Source organism: Mirounga angustirostris, unplaced genomic scaffold (assembly GCF_029215605.1).
Source record: "Mirounga angustirostris isolate CCGP_5_RB_7025 unplaced genomic scaffold, mMirAng1.0.hap1 SCAF_12, whole genome shotgun sequence".
Lineage (NCBI taxonomy): Eukaryota > Metazoa > Chordata > Mammalia > Carnivora > Phocidae > Mirounga > Mirounga angustirostris.
The window spans coordinates 51,369,281-51,389,877 of record NW_026991720.1 but is presented as its reverse complement, the minus strand read 5'-3'; the positions used below and the strand labels follow the sequence as shown (position 1 = coordinate 51,389,877).

The following is a 20,597-nucleotide window of genomic DNA, read 5'->3' as shown; positions in this document are numbered from 1 at the left end:
CTAGCAACCTCCACGATGTCCTTAGCGTCTTTCTCTTTTTCCCTTTTTGAATAGCAGTCTGAACCCATGGCTTTACACATTCGCTGTGTTTTTGCCAGCTGCAGGTGTTGACACTCAAATTGTTCTATTTTGGGTACGAATGGGAAACTTTTGAAGCTTCTGCATGTGTTTGCTATGACAATATTAGCTTTTGATAGCCTCTTCTTTTTCTGGTACAATAAGACATCCCAAGCTCAGCTGGTGTATTTCTTGGAATTGACTGTCTGGAAAATCCCGAGTCCTTTTAGTGTGAAATGGTATTTTGAGACGACAATATGGGATTCTTTTTTTTTTTTTTTAAAGATTTTATTTATTTATTTGACTGAGAGAGACACAGCGAGAGGGAACACAAGCAGGGGGAGTGGGAGAGGGAGAAGCACGCTTCCCGCCGAGCAGGGAGCTCGATCCCAGGACTCTGGGATCACGACCTGAGCCAAAGGCAGACACTTAACGACTGAGCCACCCAGGCGGCCCACAATATGGGATTCTTGTTGCTACCTAATTATTTTGCTTCTTGGCCTTTTCAGTGGACAGACCTAGAAAATAAGTAACTATAGAAAAAATTTAAAAGTACACGTTTATACTGATATTTATAACTGTAATTTAAAATTACAAGGTTTTGGGCACCTGGGTGGCTCAGATGGTTAAGCGTCTGCCTTCGGCTCAGGTCATGATCCCAGGGTCCTGGGATCGAGTTCCGCATCGGGCTCCCTGCTCCTTGGGAGCCTGCTTCTCCCTCTGCCTTTCTCTCTCTGTCTCTCATGAATACATAAATAAAATCTTAAAAAAAAAAATAAATAAAATTACAAGGTTTTTTTAAAAAAAGATTTTATTTAGTTATTTGAGAGAGCGAGTGAGTGGGAGGGAGAGGGAATGTGAAGCAGACTCCACACTGAGCGCACCGCCCAATGCGGGGCTTGATCCCACGACCCTGAGATCATGACCTGAGCCAAAATCAAGAGCTGGCCACTCAACTGACTGAGCCGCCCAGGCACCCCACAACGGTTTTTTTTTTTTTTTAACTGGTCTTTCAATGTTGAACAGCTTTAACATAAGTTTCTTAGTAGTAGTATATTAAAATATGCATATGTTGGTTTCCAAACAATAATACGATTGTTGCTATTAACAATAAAACTACTAAATGAAACTAGATAATTTTTTTTTTTAAGATTTTATTTATTTATTCATGAGAGACAGAGAGAGAGACAGAGGCAGAGGGAGAAGCAGGCTCCCTGCGGAGCAGGGAGCCCGATGTGGGACTCGATCCCAGGACCCTTGGATCATGACCTGAGCCGAAGGCAGACGCTTAACCGACTGAGCCACCCAGGTGTCCCGAAACTAGATAATTTAAGATTGTTTGCCTTTTTAATTTTTTTGCCCCAAAGATTATGTCCCACTCAGAACTCTATAGTCAAAATATTTTGTTCAAAGGTCAGATGGAATAATTCTTTTCTTTGTGTGATTTTGTCACCAAATGTGTACACCAGTAGGTTCATTTGCTTCAGTTTGTTTTCAAATTCTTGGTATTGGTTTTTATTTTCTTTTTCAATTTAGTTTTGTGTTTTGCTTTCTACCTTCTCCATGAAATACTTCTTTTACTTGTCTTCTGGGACAATACTTTTTCTTGGGTTTTATTTATTTATTTTTCTGGCTCATCTGGGGCTTCTATTCAGTCTTCTTTCCTGGTTTCTCCTCCTCTTCCTGCTTTAAACCTTGGTGTGCACTAGGACCTCTCCTCTACATATATTCACTGCCTACTGAACACATCTTGTCCCATGGTTTTTAACATCATTTGTTTTCTGAGCACTCTTAAATTTATATCTCCTGCCTAGACTTCTTCTCTGAATGGCAGATCTAGATCTCCAACTTTTCATTCACTGTCTGTACTTGGATATCTAACAGGTAGTTTAAATTTCACATATCCAAAAATGAACTCTTGATACCCATCCAGGTGTGCCTCTTGCAGCCTCCCCTATTTCAGTAAATGACAACCCTGTCATGTTCCTTAGGCCAAATACCTAGGAGTCATCCTGACTCTTCTCTCTCAGATTCCATAACTGTTCCATCAGTCTATCCTGTCAGCTTTTACCCTTGAAATATAGTGAGGATCCAGTCAATCCTCCATGCCTCACCATCTCCCCTGCCACCACCACCCCCGAGACTAAGGTGCTATCAGTTCACCATGATTATTATAATACTCTCATCGGGTATTCCTGTCTCCACCCATGCTTCTCCTTCATGAACTATTCTTAACTTGGCAGAGTGAGCTGTTAAAAGTCATTCCTGTGTTCAAAACTCTCCAGTATATTCCTTCAAAAATATCTGGATCTGGGTACCAAAATATCTACTTAACTTGTTTCATTTGTGCCATTCCTTCAAATAAAGTAATTTGGTATCTACCCTCCCTGCCCCAAATATCTGGGTTTGGGGAAAGTGGATGGACATAAGTGAAACAAGTCTGGCCATGTATTGCTAATTATTGAAAGTGGGTGATAACGACATTAAATTCATTATACTCTTCTCTTTATTTCTGTATATATTTGATAGATAAAATATGGTAGCCACTAGCCCCATGTGGCTCTTGAGCACTTGAAATGTGCTAGTCTGAATTTAGATGTGCTGTGAGTATAAAATACACACTGGATTTTAAAGACTTAGGAAGAAAGGAAAAAATGTAAAGTAACTCATGAGTATTTTCTTACATTAATTACATGTTGAGATGATAATATTTTAGATATAGTGAGTCAAATAAAATATATTACTAAAATTAATTTTACTTGTTTCTTTTACCTCTTAAAATATGGCTGCAAGGAAATTTAAAATTACATTTGCGGCTCATGTCATCTTTCCATTGGATCCATAAAGCCCTCTATGATCTGGGTCCTATTTTCTCTTTGATCTCATCTCCTGCTTTTTTTTCCTCTTCCTTGCTCACACCACTCCACCCATATTGATCTCTTTGCTAAGAACAAGCAAAATACATTCTGCCTCAGGACCTTTGCACTTGCTAGTCTACCTGCCTGGAGCACTCTTTCTCAGTGTCTCTGTGGCTCACTCACTTGTTTCTTTCAGGATTCTGCTCAAGTCACCTAAGTTTTCAAAGATATTTATTTGATCTATATAACACCTTATCCCCTTCACTCCATTCCTTTTAATCTGCTTTCTTTTTCTTTATAATACTTATCATTACTTACTTTTTCGATTTTGTTCATTTGTCTTCCTGTATCCTGAACATCCAGCATGATGCTTATACAGCATAGGTATTTGGTAGCATTTTCTGGAAGGAATGTCTATAGATTGTGCAAATAATTGTGTCAAGTTCAATACTGTTTTCTGCAATTCTTTTTTTTTTGTTGAAGATTTTATTTATTTGAGAGAGAGAGAATGAGAGACAGAGAGCATGAGAGGGGGGAGGGTCAGAGGGAGAAGCAGACCCTCCGCTGAGCAGGGAGCCCAATGTGGGACTCGATCCCGGGACTCCAGGATCATGACCTGAGCCGAAGGCAGTCGCCTAACCAACTGAGCCACCCAGGCGCCCTGTTTTCCGCAATTCTGCAAAGATAAGGTTCAGGTTTCCTAAATGTATGAAGAACAAAAATTATTAAACTGTAATTTTAACTACAAGATATTCCCTGCATAAGAAAACAGATGCTTTATAAAATGATATAAGATGGCTGTTTTATTCCTTTCAAAAGAATTAAGGTAAAATAAATAACCTTATACGAATTAATTTTTTAAAATGTGGACATAAAATATATTAGTTTCAGGTGTACAACATAGTGATTGGATAATTATATATATTACTAAATGCTTACTACTATAAGTGTAGTTACTATCTGTCACCATACAACATTATTACAATGTATTGACTATACTCCCTATGCTGTACTTTTCAGCCCCATGACTTTTTATTTTATTTTATTTTTATATTTTTTTAGAGAGGAGGAGGGGCAGAGGGAGGGCGAGAGAAGGAATTTTAAGCAGTCTCCATGCCCTGCATGAAGCCTCACTTGAGACTCAATCTCACAACCTTGGGATCATGACCTGAGCCGAAATCAAGTCAGATGCTTAACTGACTGAGCCATCCAGGTGCCCTGACTTATTTATTTTATAACTGTAAGTTTGTACCTCTTAATCCCCTTTACCTATTTTGCCCAACCCCCCCCCCCCCCGACCCTCTCCCCTCTGTCAATCACCAGTTTGTTCTTGGAGCTAATATTAATCAATTTCTCTATATTTGTGTGATTAGTAACATAGAGATTTTAGAAACACCTACAATGAATTCAATGAAGTAAGTAAAATACAGACCAAAACTTACTGAGTGTCAGAAATGGTTTTTATCCAATAGATATCCCATTTCTCTAAGGCATTTTCCAAATTCTTTTTTTAGTCTGGAATTTTTTCTGTATTAATGGTAATCTGGTAAAGTAGGTCATGCCAAGGAGCTTAGGCATTTTTTTGGGTACATTGAAATTTTGTTGTACTGGTAATTATAACAAAACTTGATCTGTTTATAAGATAACTTGAAGGCAGTCATTGTTCTTTATTTAAAGCTAAAACTACATAGCAGGGAAAGGACCCAAAAAAGGAAAAATGCAAAAGGACTATTTTTAGCCTATTGTCTTTATCTTAAAATGTAAGATGACTAAGTGTAGTAGTGAAATAATTTAAAAGCAAGGAGACCTTTTCCTTATCTGAATATATTTGCTTCTCTATTTTAATTTCAAACAGTCTTGGTCACAGCATCCTTTCAACTATAACTGCAAAAATGAACTGACACCAACAAGGTATATGACAATTTGGATTGTGACATTTTCACAGGCAGAACTGGCAAATCAGGGCTAGCGCTCTACTAAAGACCTTTAACTAAGACTTTAAAAGTATATCCTTAGTGATTTGGGGGATTATTGTGTCCTCATTGAGCAAACATCTACTAAGTGTATATTGTGTGTCAACACTGTACCAACTACCCAAGGTTACAAAACGACATTTTCATAGCTGCCTATCCTCCACTGAAAACTGAATGTCAAGTAAGTGCTTTGGTGAGATTATTTTAGTTAATTCTCATGGAGGGGGTGGTGGTGAATTTTATTACTCTCAATATACAAATGGGGAAACAGAGGCTTTCAAAGAGTTCACCGTCTATAGAGAGATGAGAATAATAGTGGATATATTATGAAGGGCTAGCTGCTGCCAGAGGCAGTACAGGAGGATTGCCTTTGGGGGGTTGGGTGGCAATGAGGAAGGCCTTCCATGGAACAGGAAGCTTGTTCTGAATTTGAGAAGCAGGGAGGAGCACGCATGGTGAACAAGAGTGGAAAATACTGCTAGTGTATTGAAAGACACTGAAATCAGAAATGATCTGAGCATGAGTGAAAACTTTTCTAATAAGCCTTTGATTTATTCCTCATGTACCACACATCCTGTATTTCCTTATTTAAACCAAGATCTGGCTGGGACAAGGAGGGATCATCTGAGTTGTTATGAAGGTCTGGGAGTGTTGGCAGGGTTGGTTAGGATCAGCATATTGGTGAGAACCCCATGGCCTGGGCTTGAGCTTTCCCTTTGCAGGTCTCTTGGGGACAGGTTCCACACTGAATAGCAGAGTGCCTAAGAGAACAAACTCTGTACCAGACTGCCTGGGTTTAAATCTCAGCTCTGCCACTTCTTACCAACAGATAGGACCGTGGATAAGTTAGTCAATGTTTTTTTTTTTTAAGAAATATATTTTTAAATATTTTATTTATTTATTTGACAGAGAGAGAGAGAGCACAAGTGGGGGAGCGGCAGAGGCAGAGGGAGAAGCAGGCTCCACACTGAGCAGGAGCCCAATGTGGGGCTCGATCCCAGGACCCTGGGATCATGACCTGAGCTGAGGCAGTTGCTTAACTGACTGAGCCACCCAGGCGCCCAAGTTATCTAACATTTGAATGCCTTGGTATCTTCATTCAGAAGATGAGAACAACAACAATAAAACCTACTTCATCATAGGATTGTCATAAAGATAAAAGGAGTTAATACATATAAAGGTCTGAGAACAGTGCCTGGCACATAGAAAGCTCTATGTAAGTATTATACTGGTATTACCTGAGACAGGTATTTATACAGAAATGCTACTTTGTTCATTTAGAATAAACTTTGTTCCTATCTAATGACGCTAGAGTTTCCTAGTTCCTACCTTTTCAGTGTTAAGATACTTGAGAAGCTAAATTTTGAATCAGAAAGGTGTTTGGTGGGAACTGGCATGGAGTGTTTATCCTAGGCACTGGTAAAAGCCTGTGAGATATCCCCACACCATAACAAAGAAAAATTCTCTATTCATTGGATTTCTCCTGTCTCCCTGAATCATTATCTTCCTCCAGCATTTCTGTCTGCCAGCCAGATACAGCTAGTGGGTTCAGAGTGGAATGGAAATAGAACTCAGATGGAATCCCAGAAGTGCTAGATGTTAAGTGGGATCTTTTTGATTTTTTAAAAGTAATCTCTACACCCAATGTGGGGCTCGAACTCACAACCTTAAGATAAAGAGTTGCACGCTTTACTGACTGAGCCCGCCAGGTGCCCCAAGCCAGGATCTTTTTGTTAAGATACCCTCAGTGACCTCTTTGAGGCAATCCTCTCTATTCTACCCTCTCCTCTGGGTGGAACATGGCTGGGGTTTCCCTAACTTGGAAGGACTTCGTAGTAGTCAAGGAATTATAGGAAATGATATGTCCCTGATGGACTGGAGACAGGGAAGGCTTTACTATAGAACTTAGAACCCTCAGCTGAGTAGAAGTGGCTCAGGAACTTTACTTGGAGCTCTCAAAGACTTGTTTCTCCACATTTGGTTTGGAAGTGATGCTGCCATGGGCCATCAGAGACTCATGACATGTCAGGTTAAAAAGAGTGTAGTGTTGGGCGCCTGGGTGGCTCAGTCGTTAAGCGTTTCCCTTTGGCTCAGGTCACGATCCCAGGGTCCTGGGATCGAGCCCTGCATTGGGCTCCCTGCTCCGTGGGAAGCCTGCTTCTCCCTCTCCCACTCCCCCTGCTTGTGTTCCCTCTCTCGCTGTCTCTCTTTCTGTCAAATAAATAAATAAAATCTTAAAAAAAAAAAAAAAGAGTGTAGTGTTCAGGTACCCAATAACCATGTCAGTATGAAGTTCTCCAAATTGCAGGCCATAAAATGCTTAAAGTAAAGGTACTCTACAACCCAAATAACATTCCAATATGTTCATATTGATTGAAGCTTGTCTGGAGGCTGTTTTCCACTTGCCTCCAGGCACCCTGGAGCTATTTTTTTGTTTTTTTTTTTTTTTGAGTAGGCTCCACACCCAGTGTGGAGTCCAATGTGGGGCTTGAACTCACAACCCTGATATCAAGACCTGAGCTGAGATCAAGAGTTGGACACTTAACCAACTAAGCCACCCAGGCACCCCCTCGAGTTTTTGTTTTTTTGTTTTTTTAAGATTTTATTTATTTGAGAGAGAAAGAGAATGTCCGTGAGTGGCAGGGAGGAGCAGACAAAGAATCTCAAGCAGGTTCCACGCCAAGCGCAGAGCCCAATAGCGGGCTTGATTCCACAACCCTGAGATCATGACCTGAGCCGAAACCAAGAGTCAGACGCTCAGCCAACTGAGCCACCCAAGCGCCCCTGCAGTTCTTAATTAGTAAAGACTCCTTCCTCCAGGGAGCTGGCTCAGATCAGAGGTCAGTGAGATCCAGTAACTCATGGGTGGACCAGTCTGAGACTTTTACTGTGGCCATAGATACAAAGCTCACCTTCTTTTGTTCTCATGAAGAACACTGGGGCTACCTGTGAGATTTTGAAGGACTTTATCTGTCATCTAGAGGGAAGAGACAAGTCATACTGTTTAAGTGCTAAGTTCTATAATAGAAAGTTCAGGGAAAGGACAGTCTTTGGGAGTGGGGAAATCAAAGAAAATCTCATAGAAGACTAGATGCTGCATAGCAGACAAGGGAGGATATTGGTGGGTGTTCCAGAAATATTGCCGTCATAAGCAATAAGACCCAGAAATCTGAAATTATCTGAATATTCATGAAAAGTCTTCATAGTATTAGCTATTTCAATGTTTTTAAAGGGTCTAATACTGCATGGCTGGGAAACAGAGTTCCCTCCTTTCCAGAGCTGGAGAAATTGGAGCTGAGTTTTGGGGACAGGAGTTTGATGACTAGAAATGTCCTGGAGGAGGGCTGATGCTGTGTAAGCCATTTTGTGATAATGAAGGCCACGGATGCTGCAGAGATGTCAGCCATGACGTCATTTAGCTGCTGAACCAGCTAGATCTTTGTTTTTTTTAATGTTTTATTTATTTATTCATGAGAGTCAGAGGGAGAGAGAGAGAGGCAGAGGCAGAGGGAGAAGCAGGCTCCCCCCCTAGCAGGGAGCCTGATGCGGGACTCGATCCCAGGACCCTGGGATCATGACCTGAGCCAAAGGCAGACGCTTAACCATCTGAGCCACCCAGGTGCCCCTGAACCAGCTAAATCTTAAGCCACTTAAGTTTTCTATTATTTTTAGTAAAATGCATTCCTGTCTCCAGAGAATTCAATTCCATAAATGGGGTGCTTAAAGTAAGAGACTCTAAAATATGGACTTGGCTGAGTAGAGGGGTTAGGACGGCAGGCAGTGAGGACCTAGGCTGGTGATAACAGTGGGAGGTTCGTCCAATTATTATCAGCTATGTCTCGGGACCAAGAATATGTAACTATAACAAGGAGAGAAATGTTTGGACAAATCTCAGGTTTTTGATGTGTGTTGGCTGCTTGTTACTGTTGAAAATAAAAGGATTGAAAAGATACACCATCAACATAAAGTTGGTATAGTTTTATTAATATCAAGTAAAATAGACTTTAAACCAAAAACAACACTAGAAATGGCTTTGCTTCACATTGATATGTAGTTCAAAGCACCAAGAATATGTAACGGTTATAACAATTCCAATTCTAAACTTATATTGCCTAATACAGGTTTAGTATTCAAAATGTATAAAACAAAAAGTGAAGGAAGTGATTTGATGAAAGGGGAAGGGGCACATTACAGATCAGGCTGCCAACAACTGAAGCCAGTGATCAATCTTAGCTTTATGAAAAGAAACAAGCAAGCCTCATATGTATATTCGAGATGGAATATCAACAACACCCAGGAGGTATTCTTGCCAAAAATTTGTACCTCAATCTGATCAAGGCTCTAGATAGCTCATAGGAAATATAGAGTACAGAGGAACAGACAAAGCATAACCAAAGGATTATAATCAGTGAAACTTTTAAAAAAGGTTTTACTTATTTGACAGAGAGCACCAGAGAACACGAGCAGGGGGAAGCAGGAGAGAGAGAAGCAGGCTTCCCGCTGAGCGGAGAGCCCCGCGGGGGACTCGATCTGGGGATCCTGGGATCATGATCTGAGCCAAAGGCAGCTGCTTACCCCACTGAGCCACCCAGGCGCCCTTCAGTGAAACTTAAGAAAGTGGAAACCTCTATAGGAAAACGGGCCTAGTGTCCTTATTTAAAGTGGGGGGTTGGGGGGAAGGATAAACCTATAGATTAAAATAGATGGAGGACACTGTCCTAGCCTGGGTTCCCCTGAAAGTGCAAATATTTTATGTGAGCGTGTGAATCCAGAGATACAGGAAGTAAAACAGCGAAGGAAAGAGTCCGTGTAAGGACAGATTATGGATCAGGAAACTGCTCGCTCCTGTGGGATCCTCTGAGGAGCCATGTGAAATGCATCTCAGAAACATCCGTAGGGGAGAAAGGGAGTTACAGTTATTGGCTCACATTCCCCACTGGTCAAAGTTTGCCCCCGGAGCATTTACAAGCACTTCTGGGTTTTTGCGCGTGTATGAAGAGCAAGCAGTTTCCTGCACTGTGAACAGAGAACCCCAGGGACAGGCAGAGACAGGCATGAAGCGCGGGCTGAGGGCTGTCAGGTTGTACTCGCGAGGAGCAGGCTGAAGGCCCCACACAAATGGCTGGGGCAGCAGTGTCTAAAATAACAAGATCTGAAATGGTACACAAGAGGTATCCAAGTGTGATGTGTGGACCTTGTGTGGATTCTGACTTCAACCAATTATGAATCAATGTATTTGAGACAATTGGGGAAATTTAACACTGGATATTTGAGGGCATTAAGCATTATTATTTTTTAAAGATATTATAATGGTATAGTGGTATTTAAAAAAAGTATATTTTTTAGAGGTACTACATACTGAAGTATTATTAAAAAACACAAATATTAAATATTAATGGGAAAAAATGGATATAACTACAAGGAGAAATTGCCAAAATCATCGGAATGAAAGCTTTTAACATTCCTCTTTCAACAACTGCTGAATCAGACAATCAGTAACACAGAAGATCTGAACAAATAAAAAGCTTATTTTAATGGACATATAAAAATACTTCCCAAACAACTGAAGAACATGTATTCTTTTCAAGCACATATTGAACATATCCAAAAACTGACCACGTACTAAGCTATCACGCATATCTCAACACATTTCAAACGGTAGGAATCATTCAGACCACATTCTCTGACCACAGTTCAATTAAGTCAGTAACAAAAGGTAAGTTTAAAAATATATATATTTGGAAAATTTCAAAACATCTACATAAGTCATACATCAAAACATCATAATGGAAATTACAAGTCAGAAATATATGAAAATGGAAGTAATAGATAACAAAACTGTGAGAGACAGATGAAACAATAATAATAATTATTTTTTAAACAGAAGCAGATGTGAGAATCCATTTGTCTTCTAAGATTTATTTTAGCGGGGAGGGGCAGGGGGAGAGGAAGAGAGTCTTAAGCCGACTCTGCATTGAGCGCGGAGCCCAATGTGGGGCTTGGTCTCATATAACACTGAGATCACAACCCTGAACGGAAACCAAGAGTTGGACACTTAACCGACTGTGGCACTCAGGCACCCCCAGATGAAACAATAATTAGATGGAAACTTGTAGCCTTTAGTGTATATATTGGACAAGAATCAATGCTGAAAACTATTGAGCTAAATATTCAATATAAGAGGTAAGAGAACAACAGAAAATCCCAAAGACAATAAAAGAGAAGTTCCATTTCTGGTAACATGGCATGTTATTTAGGCTATTTGGGCCAGTCTTCCTACTGAAAACAACAAAGTGTTGGCTAAAATGTTTTTAACAAATGAAACGGTCTTCTTACAAGCATTAAACCATTACCAGGTTGTGGGGTATTACCTTCCTAACATTATTTTCCTGCATCATATTGTGAAAAATTTCAAACACACAGAAACTGTAAAGTATGATGAATACCTGTATACTCACAAGTTAGATTCAATGGCAGTTGAGCCAATTTGAAAGTAAATTGCTTGACATTATGACACCTGACCCTAAATACACTTCAGTATGCATCTCCCGAGAATTAGAACATTCTTCTATATAACCACGGTACCATTATGAGACCTCAGACAATTAATAGTAATTCCTAATATTATGTGATATCAAATTCAAAGCTTTGTGGTACTTAGACTACCATATATTAGTACTTATTTTGAAGCTGCAATAATATAGGGGGATTTTGGTAAATTGTAGACAAATAGACCATGGTACATGATAAGGAGTCTATAATGATATCCATACATATTTGGACACTTGATATATCAGTAGAAAAAGGAAAGCTTTCAATCAATGGTGCTAGGACAGTTGGATATTAAAATTGAAAACACATACATTAGGTCCCTAACTTTATACCATATCCAAAAGTCAATTCTACTAGATTAACATTCTGAACGTAAACCTTTCAGAAAATAATATAGATACAGATTACAGAAATAAATTGCAGAAAACAAAATATATGGTATATATATTTATGACTGTTGGTAGGAAATGATTTCTGAAAGAAGACACAAAATGCACAAACCATAAACAAAAAGATGGATACATTTGACATTAAATAATTTTTGTTAATTTATGCTGCCATCTGGAGAAGATATTTATAGCATATACAACCAACGAAAAACTGTTATACAAAACATGTAAAGAACTATAGGTCAATGAAAGAAGCACTCAAAATGGGAGAAATTTGTGATCAGACATTTTGCAGGAGAGGGAATAGAGATGCTTAATAAAAATGAAGAAGTGTTCAGTGTCATTAATTGTTAGGGAGATACAATTAAAACAACAATGTTGGGGTGCCTGGGTGGCTCAGTCGGTTGGATGTCTGCCTTTGGCTCGAGTCATAATCCCAGGGTCCTGGGATCGAGCCCCACATTTGGCTCTCTGCTCAGCAGAAGTCTGCTTCTCCCTCTGCCTCCCCTGACTTGTGCTCTCTCTCCCTCTCTCTCTCTCTTGCTTACTCTCTCAAATAAATAAAATCTTAAAAATAGGGACGCCTGGGTGGCTCAGTCGGTTAGGCGTCTGCCTTCAGCTCAGGTCATGACCCCGGGGTCCTGGGATTGAGTCCCGCATCGGGCTCCCTGCTCAACAGGAAGCATGTGTGTCCCTCTGCCTGCCACTTCCCCTACTTGTGCTCTCTCTCTCCCCGACAAATAAAATCTTTAAAATAAATAAATAAATAAAATCTTAAAAATAAAACAACAATGTTGGCAAGCATGAGAAGTGGAAAATTTGAAATGTTGGTAACAATATGTTTTATACTGCTGCTGGGAGCACACTTTGGAAAATAATTTGACATATAGAAAGGAGAACACTCACATATCATATGACTGAGCAATTCTACACATCTATCCATACCATAGAAGAGTTTCCAGCCCACCAGAAGAAGAAATATAAATTCTCTGTAGCACCCCAGACCTTCTAAATCAGAAGCTCTGAGGATGGGGCCAACAATCTGTTTTACAAGCTTTCTAGGTGACTTTAACATACATTAAATTTCAAGAACAAGTGTCCTAGAGAAACTTGTTTAAGGTCACATATATTTTTTTACAGCTTTATTGATGTATAATTACACATCATAAAATTGTTTTAAGCATGCCCTAAAAAAACACTTGCACCAAGAGAGATGTACATTGAACATTCATAATAGCAATGTTTATAATAACAAAAAACTGGAAACAACCTAATGTCCATTACAGTAGAATAGATAAGTAAATTTTACATAATTGCTTGATTACCATTCAGAAATGAACGGGATATCTAATACAAACATCAACATCCATGAAGCTGAACAACAATTTTCAAAAGAACAAATCCTATAAAGTTAAAAAGCATGTAAGATTAAACATGAGATTTAGGAACAAATTTTCTATAAGAAATAAAGGAAATATTAGCAAAAATTTACTGGTATTAGCCCTTTTTTAAAAGATTTTATTTATTTTATTTATTTATTTGAGAGAGAGAGAGAGAACACAGCAGGTAGAGGGGCAGGGGATTGATAAGGGAAATCCTTCCAGAGAGCAGAATCAGAGTCTGCCCAATCTGATGGGTCATGCAAGGAACTTTCTTCACTGCTGGAACTTGGAGTCATTACTATTCTGCCTGGCAGGATTTGGTATTTGCGATGGACTAGTGTTTTCTGTGTATTTCCCATTCTCCCCTTTTCTTTCTTTCTTTTTTTTTTTTTTTTAAGATTTTATTTATTCATTTGAGACACAGAGATACAGAGAGAGAGAGAGAGCATGAGCAGTGGGAGAGGCAGAGGGAGAGGAAGCAGACTCCCCGCTGAGTCAGGAGCCCGATGTGGGACTCGATCCCAGGACCCTGGGATCATGACCTGAGCAGAAGGCAGACGCTTAACCATCTGAGCCACCCAGGCGCCCCCCATTCTCCCCTTTTCTGAATGAGAGTTTTTATTGTAATTATTCTATTCTACCGTTATTACTGTAATATTGGGTATTTTGGGGAAGGTGAGCAGAGCAAACAGCTGTCTTGTCTTCCAGCTATCAACGGACAAACCATTTAAGAGTGAATGGCAGAGCAGACTGCAGAGACTCCAAACTTCAAGGTGAATGCAATAGGTGGCTGAAACTTTGGGTTGCTTTCCTTCAGGGTCTGATGAATGCATTCAGTGCAAAATACCTGCATGGGAAGAAAGGTGTGCTTGGGTATTAAGCAATTCAAGGGGTGAGTTATGACATCTTATGGTCTAACTAACCAATACATGTTTTTAACCCTCTCGACCTCCTCTCTCATAAAGCCTGGGAAATCGAAGTACTGTACTCATTTTCCCAGCCTCCTTTATATAACTAGGAGTGGCCATGTGACATAGTTCTGGACAATGACACACACGTGAAAAGGCTTTGGAGGGGCTTCTAAGAAAACTCTTTCTTACCTGATAAAAAGGAATAGCTGATGTTGGTTGCCCCTGTTTTCTTTCTTGAATTTGGATATGATTTCAGAATCTCTTGCAACGACGGGGAAAACGCCCTGAACCAATGCCTGCAACCGCCTACTTATTTCTTTAGATTAACAACAATGACAAAAACCCCTATGTTTAATTAAGCACTGTTAGTTGGTTTATTTTATTATTTGCAGAAAAAACATCCTTAACTTAGACATCACTGCAAAATGCTGATAATTCCTATCTTATTTTATGAGGACTGTATCTGTAAAGTATCTAATACTTACCAAGGCAAGTGTCCCTATTTCATGTCCCTCTGTCCATCTTATTTCCTAGATCAATTAAGGCAACTTTTGGGAGGTAATTATAGTTCCATGATTTTTTTTTTTAAAAGCAGAGGTCAAAACCATATATAGTATCTTAATTAGCAAAGGTGCCAATTTCATAAAAGCTTAGAATAACATTTTCTATTTTGTTCCATAGTCTTATTTGTCATGTTCCATATTTTCATTGACTTCTTTGGTCAGAGTTTACTGCCCCAGCATCTTCCTGGAAGAGTCCACAATTGCAGAGTCTATTTTAACTATTTCCCTCTAGACTCATTAACTCGTACTTGTCTACATAGACACTCCCCTGCCACTTTTCTATATGCTTACATAGCCTGGCACTTTCTGCTATTTATATTTGTTAGCTTAGCTGCTGCTTAAAAGCAGGGGCAGTTGAGGTGCCTGGCTGGCTCATTTGGAAGAGCATGTGACTCTTGATTTCCAGGTTGTGAGTTCGAGCCCCACGTGGGGTAGAAAGATTACTTAAGTAAGTAAAACTTGAAAAAAAAAAAAAAAAGCAGAGGTGGGTGCTCATAAAGAGATAAAACTGGCAGCAGCAGCCCACAAGGTGTGATGGGAGAGTAGGGCTCCTTCTCCTAAAATAACCCCATTTTAGGATCACTCCTTTATCTGGCTGTTGAAAGCTCTTTGTCTCTATAAAATGCTAAAGTGTTTGGGAGACTTCAAATTTTATTGGTTAAGCTGAGTTATGAGATAACATTCTGGTGGAGAGTAATTAACAAAAATTAGTGAGGATGTGAAAGTGGGACTGGGACCTCCCTGAGTAGGAGGACCGACTTTAGAAAGGAAAAAAAAAAGAGCACTAAAAAGGAAGGAGTGTGTGTGTGGGGGGGCATGTAAACAATTTGCCTACATAATATCTTGTCTTTGGGACCTGAAACACAGTGTTCAGGAAAGTACTTTGAAATTAAGTATTGTAGTTCAATGAATTATTTTTCTTACTGTTTGCCCATTATTTCTCACAGTTTGTAGAGAGCCCTCAAGGTGATCTGTAGGGAGCCTCAGAGTTTAGGGACTCCTTGAGTAGTGATGGATTTCCTACTCCTTTTCCGGGTTGGTAAGCCAATCCCATAGTAATTCAGCTTTAAAAAAGATTTTATGTTGGGGCACCTGGGTGGTACAGTCGGTTAAGCCTCCATTCTTGGTTTTGGCTCAAGTCCTGATCTCAGGGTCCTGAGATCCACCGGGATGGGGTTCCACGCTTCAGTGTGGACTCTGCTTGAGACTCTCTCTCTCTCCCTCCCTCTGCCCCTCCCCCGTATTCTCTCTCTAAAATAAATAAATCTTTAAAAAAGATTTTTGTGGAGAATATTTTCAAAGGTGTAAAAAATCTTAACTAAATTGTTTCTATTTGTTTCCCCTTAAACCCGCTATTCACTTCCTTGGAAGAACATGGTGCTTTAGTGCCACCCAAACTGGAGGCACTCAGGGCTACTGATTTTACACGCAGTCTTTTTTTTTTTTTTTTTAAAGATTTTATTTATTTATTTGACAGAGAGAGACACAGCGAGAGAGGGAACACAAGCAGGGGGAGTGGGAGGGGGAGAAGCAGGCTTTCCACTGAGCAGGGAGCCCGATGCGGGGCTCGATCCCAGGACCCTGGGATCATGACCTGAGCCGAAGGCAGACGCTTACCGACTGAGCCACCCAGGCGCCCCTACACGCAGTCTTCTAAACGCCAGTATTGAAAACACTTCTGGGGAATCTGGCGAGTCGGGCCACAAAGTCAGCGAAAAGCTCTGCACAAAGAAATAAGCCATGTTCTGTGCGTCCATGATATGCAAGGCACTGCACTCCCTTGTCACTTGTTACCTCTCAAGGAGACCTGCGAAGCCCGGGAAAGGCAAGCGGCACCAGGTCTGCGCCTGCGGAAAACAGCAATCCGAGCGGCGTGCGCTGCACTAGGAGACGCAAGGTTTCGCCGGCGCAGAGCCGGCTGCCAGGTGGAAGCGCGCGCCCTGCGCGTCCGCCGCCGTCCCCGGGCCGGCCAATCGGGAGGCGGGCGGGAGGGGGCGCGACCGGCCGGGGCGGGGCGGGGCGGGGCGGGGCGGGTCTCGCTGCTCCGAGGTCGGCTCGCCAGCGCGCGGGGCGGGCACCTCTGGTTTCCCGCGGCTATGGAGCGGCTGACCTTGCCTTCCGGCGGCGCCGCGGCCGTGGGCGAGTACCTGGAGTATCGGAGGTGAGGCTGCGGCGGGCCGCGTCCCCCTTGCCGGAGGAGTGCGGGGGCTGGGGGGCGGGGGGCGCGGACAGGGGCCCGGCTGGGGCTCCCGGAATCTGTCCCCAGGCGGCTGGGGGCGGCTGGGGGAGGCTTACTTATCTTGATTTAAGTTTCGTCTTTTTGTAATTAAATATTGTAATGACATGGAGTTCTAATAAGTCTCTTCCGAGGCTGTTTAAGAGGTCTCCCGCTTCGACCCCTTCCAAGACGGATTATTAACTCTCAAATTTATGTGGAGGTCCAACTGTTTTTTCTAAATGGCCATTGGAGAGTTACATCGTGAGTACTCGGGCCTTAGAAGAAATAGCGGACGTCATTTGCATGTTAGTTTAGTAGTAGGGTATGTCGTGAACTTCCAAACATGCTCCCAACCCCGAGGTGCTGGTTTTAGGAGAAAGACAGACTGGGGTAGTTTCGGTGGTTCCGGAGAAACTCCTCTCACGGAAATGGAAACGTAGCTGCCCCTTTGGATTGAGGACGAGACTCGCTGCCCTGGGCCCTGACAAAGGCTGATGCACCTGCGGAAACGTGTTTGGTTTTTTTTTTTTCCGGTCTCCCAAGAAAGGTTTTTGGCAGTTGGGAGATTGGGTAATAGGAATTCCTGAAGAGGTTGTAGCAGGAGGATGTGGGGTTGAGGGCGCCAGGGGTGGCGGGGTCCGGGAGGAGGTGGGGGGGCCGGTTTGGCCGGGGGTGGGGTGGGGGAGGGGATAATATGTGTACATACACGGAAAGTAAGGTAAATCACTGCTGCTTGGGAAATCCCAGCGGCCTTGAAAACCTGAGCGAGACGGGTTGCTCGGCTTAAAGGTGGTCGCCCCAAAACACCCAGGGTTGTTAGGGCAAACGGTTTTCCTTAGCTGACCGTCACTCCTTCTGACTGTCTCGGTGGTGTAGTTTTGGGGAGCACCTAGAAATGGTTGGTAATTCTGAGCCAGACAAGTAAGAATGAGGAGCTTCATGGGTCAGGCCTCATCCCCGGGTCCGGTTGGTCCAGGTAAGGCCATGAGTCCCGTGCCCAGAACAGTTTCCACCCAGTGCTCACCAGGGCTGGGCCGGCTTCTTTAGGCTCCAGGGCTCCAGGGCTTTTCCCTGGGAGCAAGTTGCTGGGCCTTGGTGTTGATTGATAACTTAGATCTTTAGATATTTAGATATGTGGATTGTGGGCCTCCAGCTATGGTCTCTTGCCTGGTCCAGAAATGTTAAGACTGGTGGAAAATTATTTTTGCAAATATAAATAACCTGGAATAGTTCACTATAAAAGTTAGAGCCTTGCTATTCAGAGTGTAGCAATCATGGACCAGCTGTGTAGGCAACACCTGGGAGCTTGTTAGAAATGCACACTCTCAGGCCCACTCCAGACCTATTAACCTAAATCTGCATCTGAACTAGATCCCTTGGGGATTTGTAACTACTGTAAAGTTTGAGCTGTGCTGGTTTAGCAGTCAAATATAAATGATCTCTATCTTTAAAGACCTGCATTGATCTTTTTTTTTCCAGTACCTATTGATACGCTACATGGTAGCTATTATAATGTGAAATGATCCAAAACTTTTCTCAGAATAAAATGCCCCCCCCCCTTTTTTAACTATTGTGTATCTAAATTATTTAATTAAGGAAGAAGGTTGTGATGGTTTCATAGCTTCTGAATTGGTTTTATTTATCTATCTCAGCTAAAGGCTTGAAAGTATGGAAAAAGGTATGGATTGCACAAAAAATTAAGTAGCAGTCTACAAACAACATCTTTTCATGGCTTTTAAGGGGCGATATTTTCAAGGAGAAATTTCTTCAGTTTTGAACAAATTCTTTTACTTGTGCTTCCTTTTCTCCAGGGATGCCAATTCTTAATTTCTCCAGAAATTAAGCAATATTGGTGGCTTAATTTTTCCCATAAAACTTTGAAGTCAAAGTTTTGGAATTAAAGGATGATTACTCAATATAGATATGGGTTTGAGCTTGTGCAGATCCAAGGGTATTTGTGGGTTTAAGCTCCTGGCCAGGGTTTGGGTTCGCATTACCCATGTCTTCTGCACTGATGTTTTTTGCACTGTTGTTTTTTGGGGGGAGTACTGTTTTTAAAGGAGGAAAATATTAGAATTTTTAGCAGTTTAGATTCTAGCTTTTAATGAAAAGAATGAGCATGTTTGCTTCAGAATCAAAGGAGAAACTGAGATTGAATTTGTGGTAATTGTCCAGTGGTAAACCTGGATCAATAAAGTCAGATGTCATGAGTTCATTGACTTTTATTTAATTTAGAATCCTCTTTTACTTGGGAAAGAAAAGCTTTATTCCTATTGTGTGTAATTTTGCTATTAACATAAGCCTAAAGTAAAAAATCAAATCTGAAGAAACATTTCTTTTGACTATACAAGTATAGTTTAATTTTAGAGTGTAGTATTTTTGACCTGGAAAATAAATATTCAAGGCTTAAGAGAAGTTTTTGTTGTAGAATTGTCGGTGAGGACGATGGAGGGAAACTTTTTACTCCTGAAGAGTATGAAGAATACAAAAAAAAAGTATTACCTATGCGCTTACAGAACAGATTATTTGTGAGCTGGCGATCACCAACTGGAATGGATTGTAAGCTTGTGGGTCCAGAGACACTGTGTTTTTGTACACATAGGTAAGATATTGCTAAGTTTTCTGGTGATTAGAAAATATAAAACTGTATCAGAGTGTATCTTCCTTCTATAAATAACATTACTTGTGATAATTGTGAAATATTTAAAAGTAGACTTTTATATAATACCCTAGAAATTGTCTAAAGTGGTTTTATTTTTTTGCTATAATTAAAAATTTCTCTTCTATCCTATGACAACTCTTTATGGAGTCCATCACCCTAAGCATCTCTTCTTTTGCATTTGGTGCCTGCCCCTGCAGCTTTGCCAGGGGTCGACTTCTCCCATGGCTGGATAAGTTAGTAAAGGGTGGGTCACCAGAATGCAAAATTGCTTTAAGAGTTGCTTGAGTTGACCCACACTGAACAGGTTAACAGTCTACGAATAGAAGCATTTCTCCTTAAATTTACTAATCTCCCTTTGTACTTTAAGAAACGTGTTGTGTTGGACACCTGGGTGGCTCAGTTGGTTAGGCGACTGCCTTCAGCTTGGGTCATGGTCCTGGAGTCCAGGGATCGGGTCCCGCATCGGGCTCCCTGCTCAGCGGGGAGTCTGCTTCTCCCTTTGACCTTCCCCCCTCTCATGTTCTATCTCATTCTCTCTCTCAAATAAATAAATAAAATCTTAAAAAAAAAAAAAAAGAAACGTGTTGTGTTGATACCTTTCTTTAAACAAACAAAAATACAAGCACACAGCTTATTACAAATGGTCCTTTTCCAAGTAAGGCATGTGGAGGGAAGAAGATGCAGGAGGCTCCAGTCACTGATGTATATTGCCTGTACCTGAGGTTTGCATTTGGCTGTGTTTGTTGTGTTCTACTTTACATTTTACTGCTGTCACAGGTCACAGTTGTAAAGCTCAAAAGGACAAAGCTGCTTCTTGGAAAAATCACTGAATCTATTATGTGTTTTCAGGTAACAACTTTTTAACTTTCTGTTCCAAACAAAGCATGCAAGGAGAACCGCCCTGTTCTCATAGTTTCTGGGGCTCTCTCATGAGAGTCTCTTTGTATGGTTGCTATTTACATACAGACTTGCCATCTGCCAAAGGTTGTTAAGCAGTTGCTAGGATAAGTAATGTTGTATATAGATTGACTT

The 20,597-nt window shown here is 41.1% G+C and overlaps 1 protein-coding gene across 2 annotated transcripts in view; it reads left to right on the top strand.

Moving 5' to 3' along the window:
• The window catches only part of FAM221A (family with sequence similarity 221 member A), a 104,530-nt gene that overhangs the window by 64,513 nt on the left and 19,420 nt on the right, over window positions 1–20,597 (top strand). Inside the window, exons 1-2 of one of the 2 annotated variants that reach the window (XM_045864561.3) lie at window positions 16,736–16,846; window positions 19,332–19,505. In XM_045864561.3, coding sequence (XP_045720517.2) covers window positions 16,782–16,846; window positions 19,332–19,505 — 239 coding nt within the window. In that variant the 5' untranslated portion in view covers window positions 16,736–16,781. Of the gene's footprint in view, window positions 1–16,735; window positions 16,847–19,331; window positions 19,506–20,597 lie in introns of those variants that run through there. The other variant, XM_064575161.1, reaches the window with a different exon arrangement.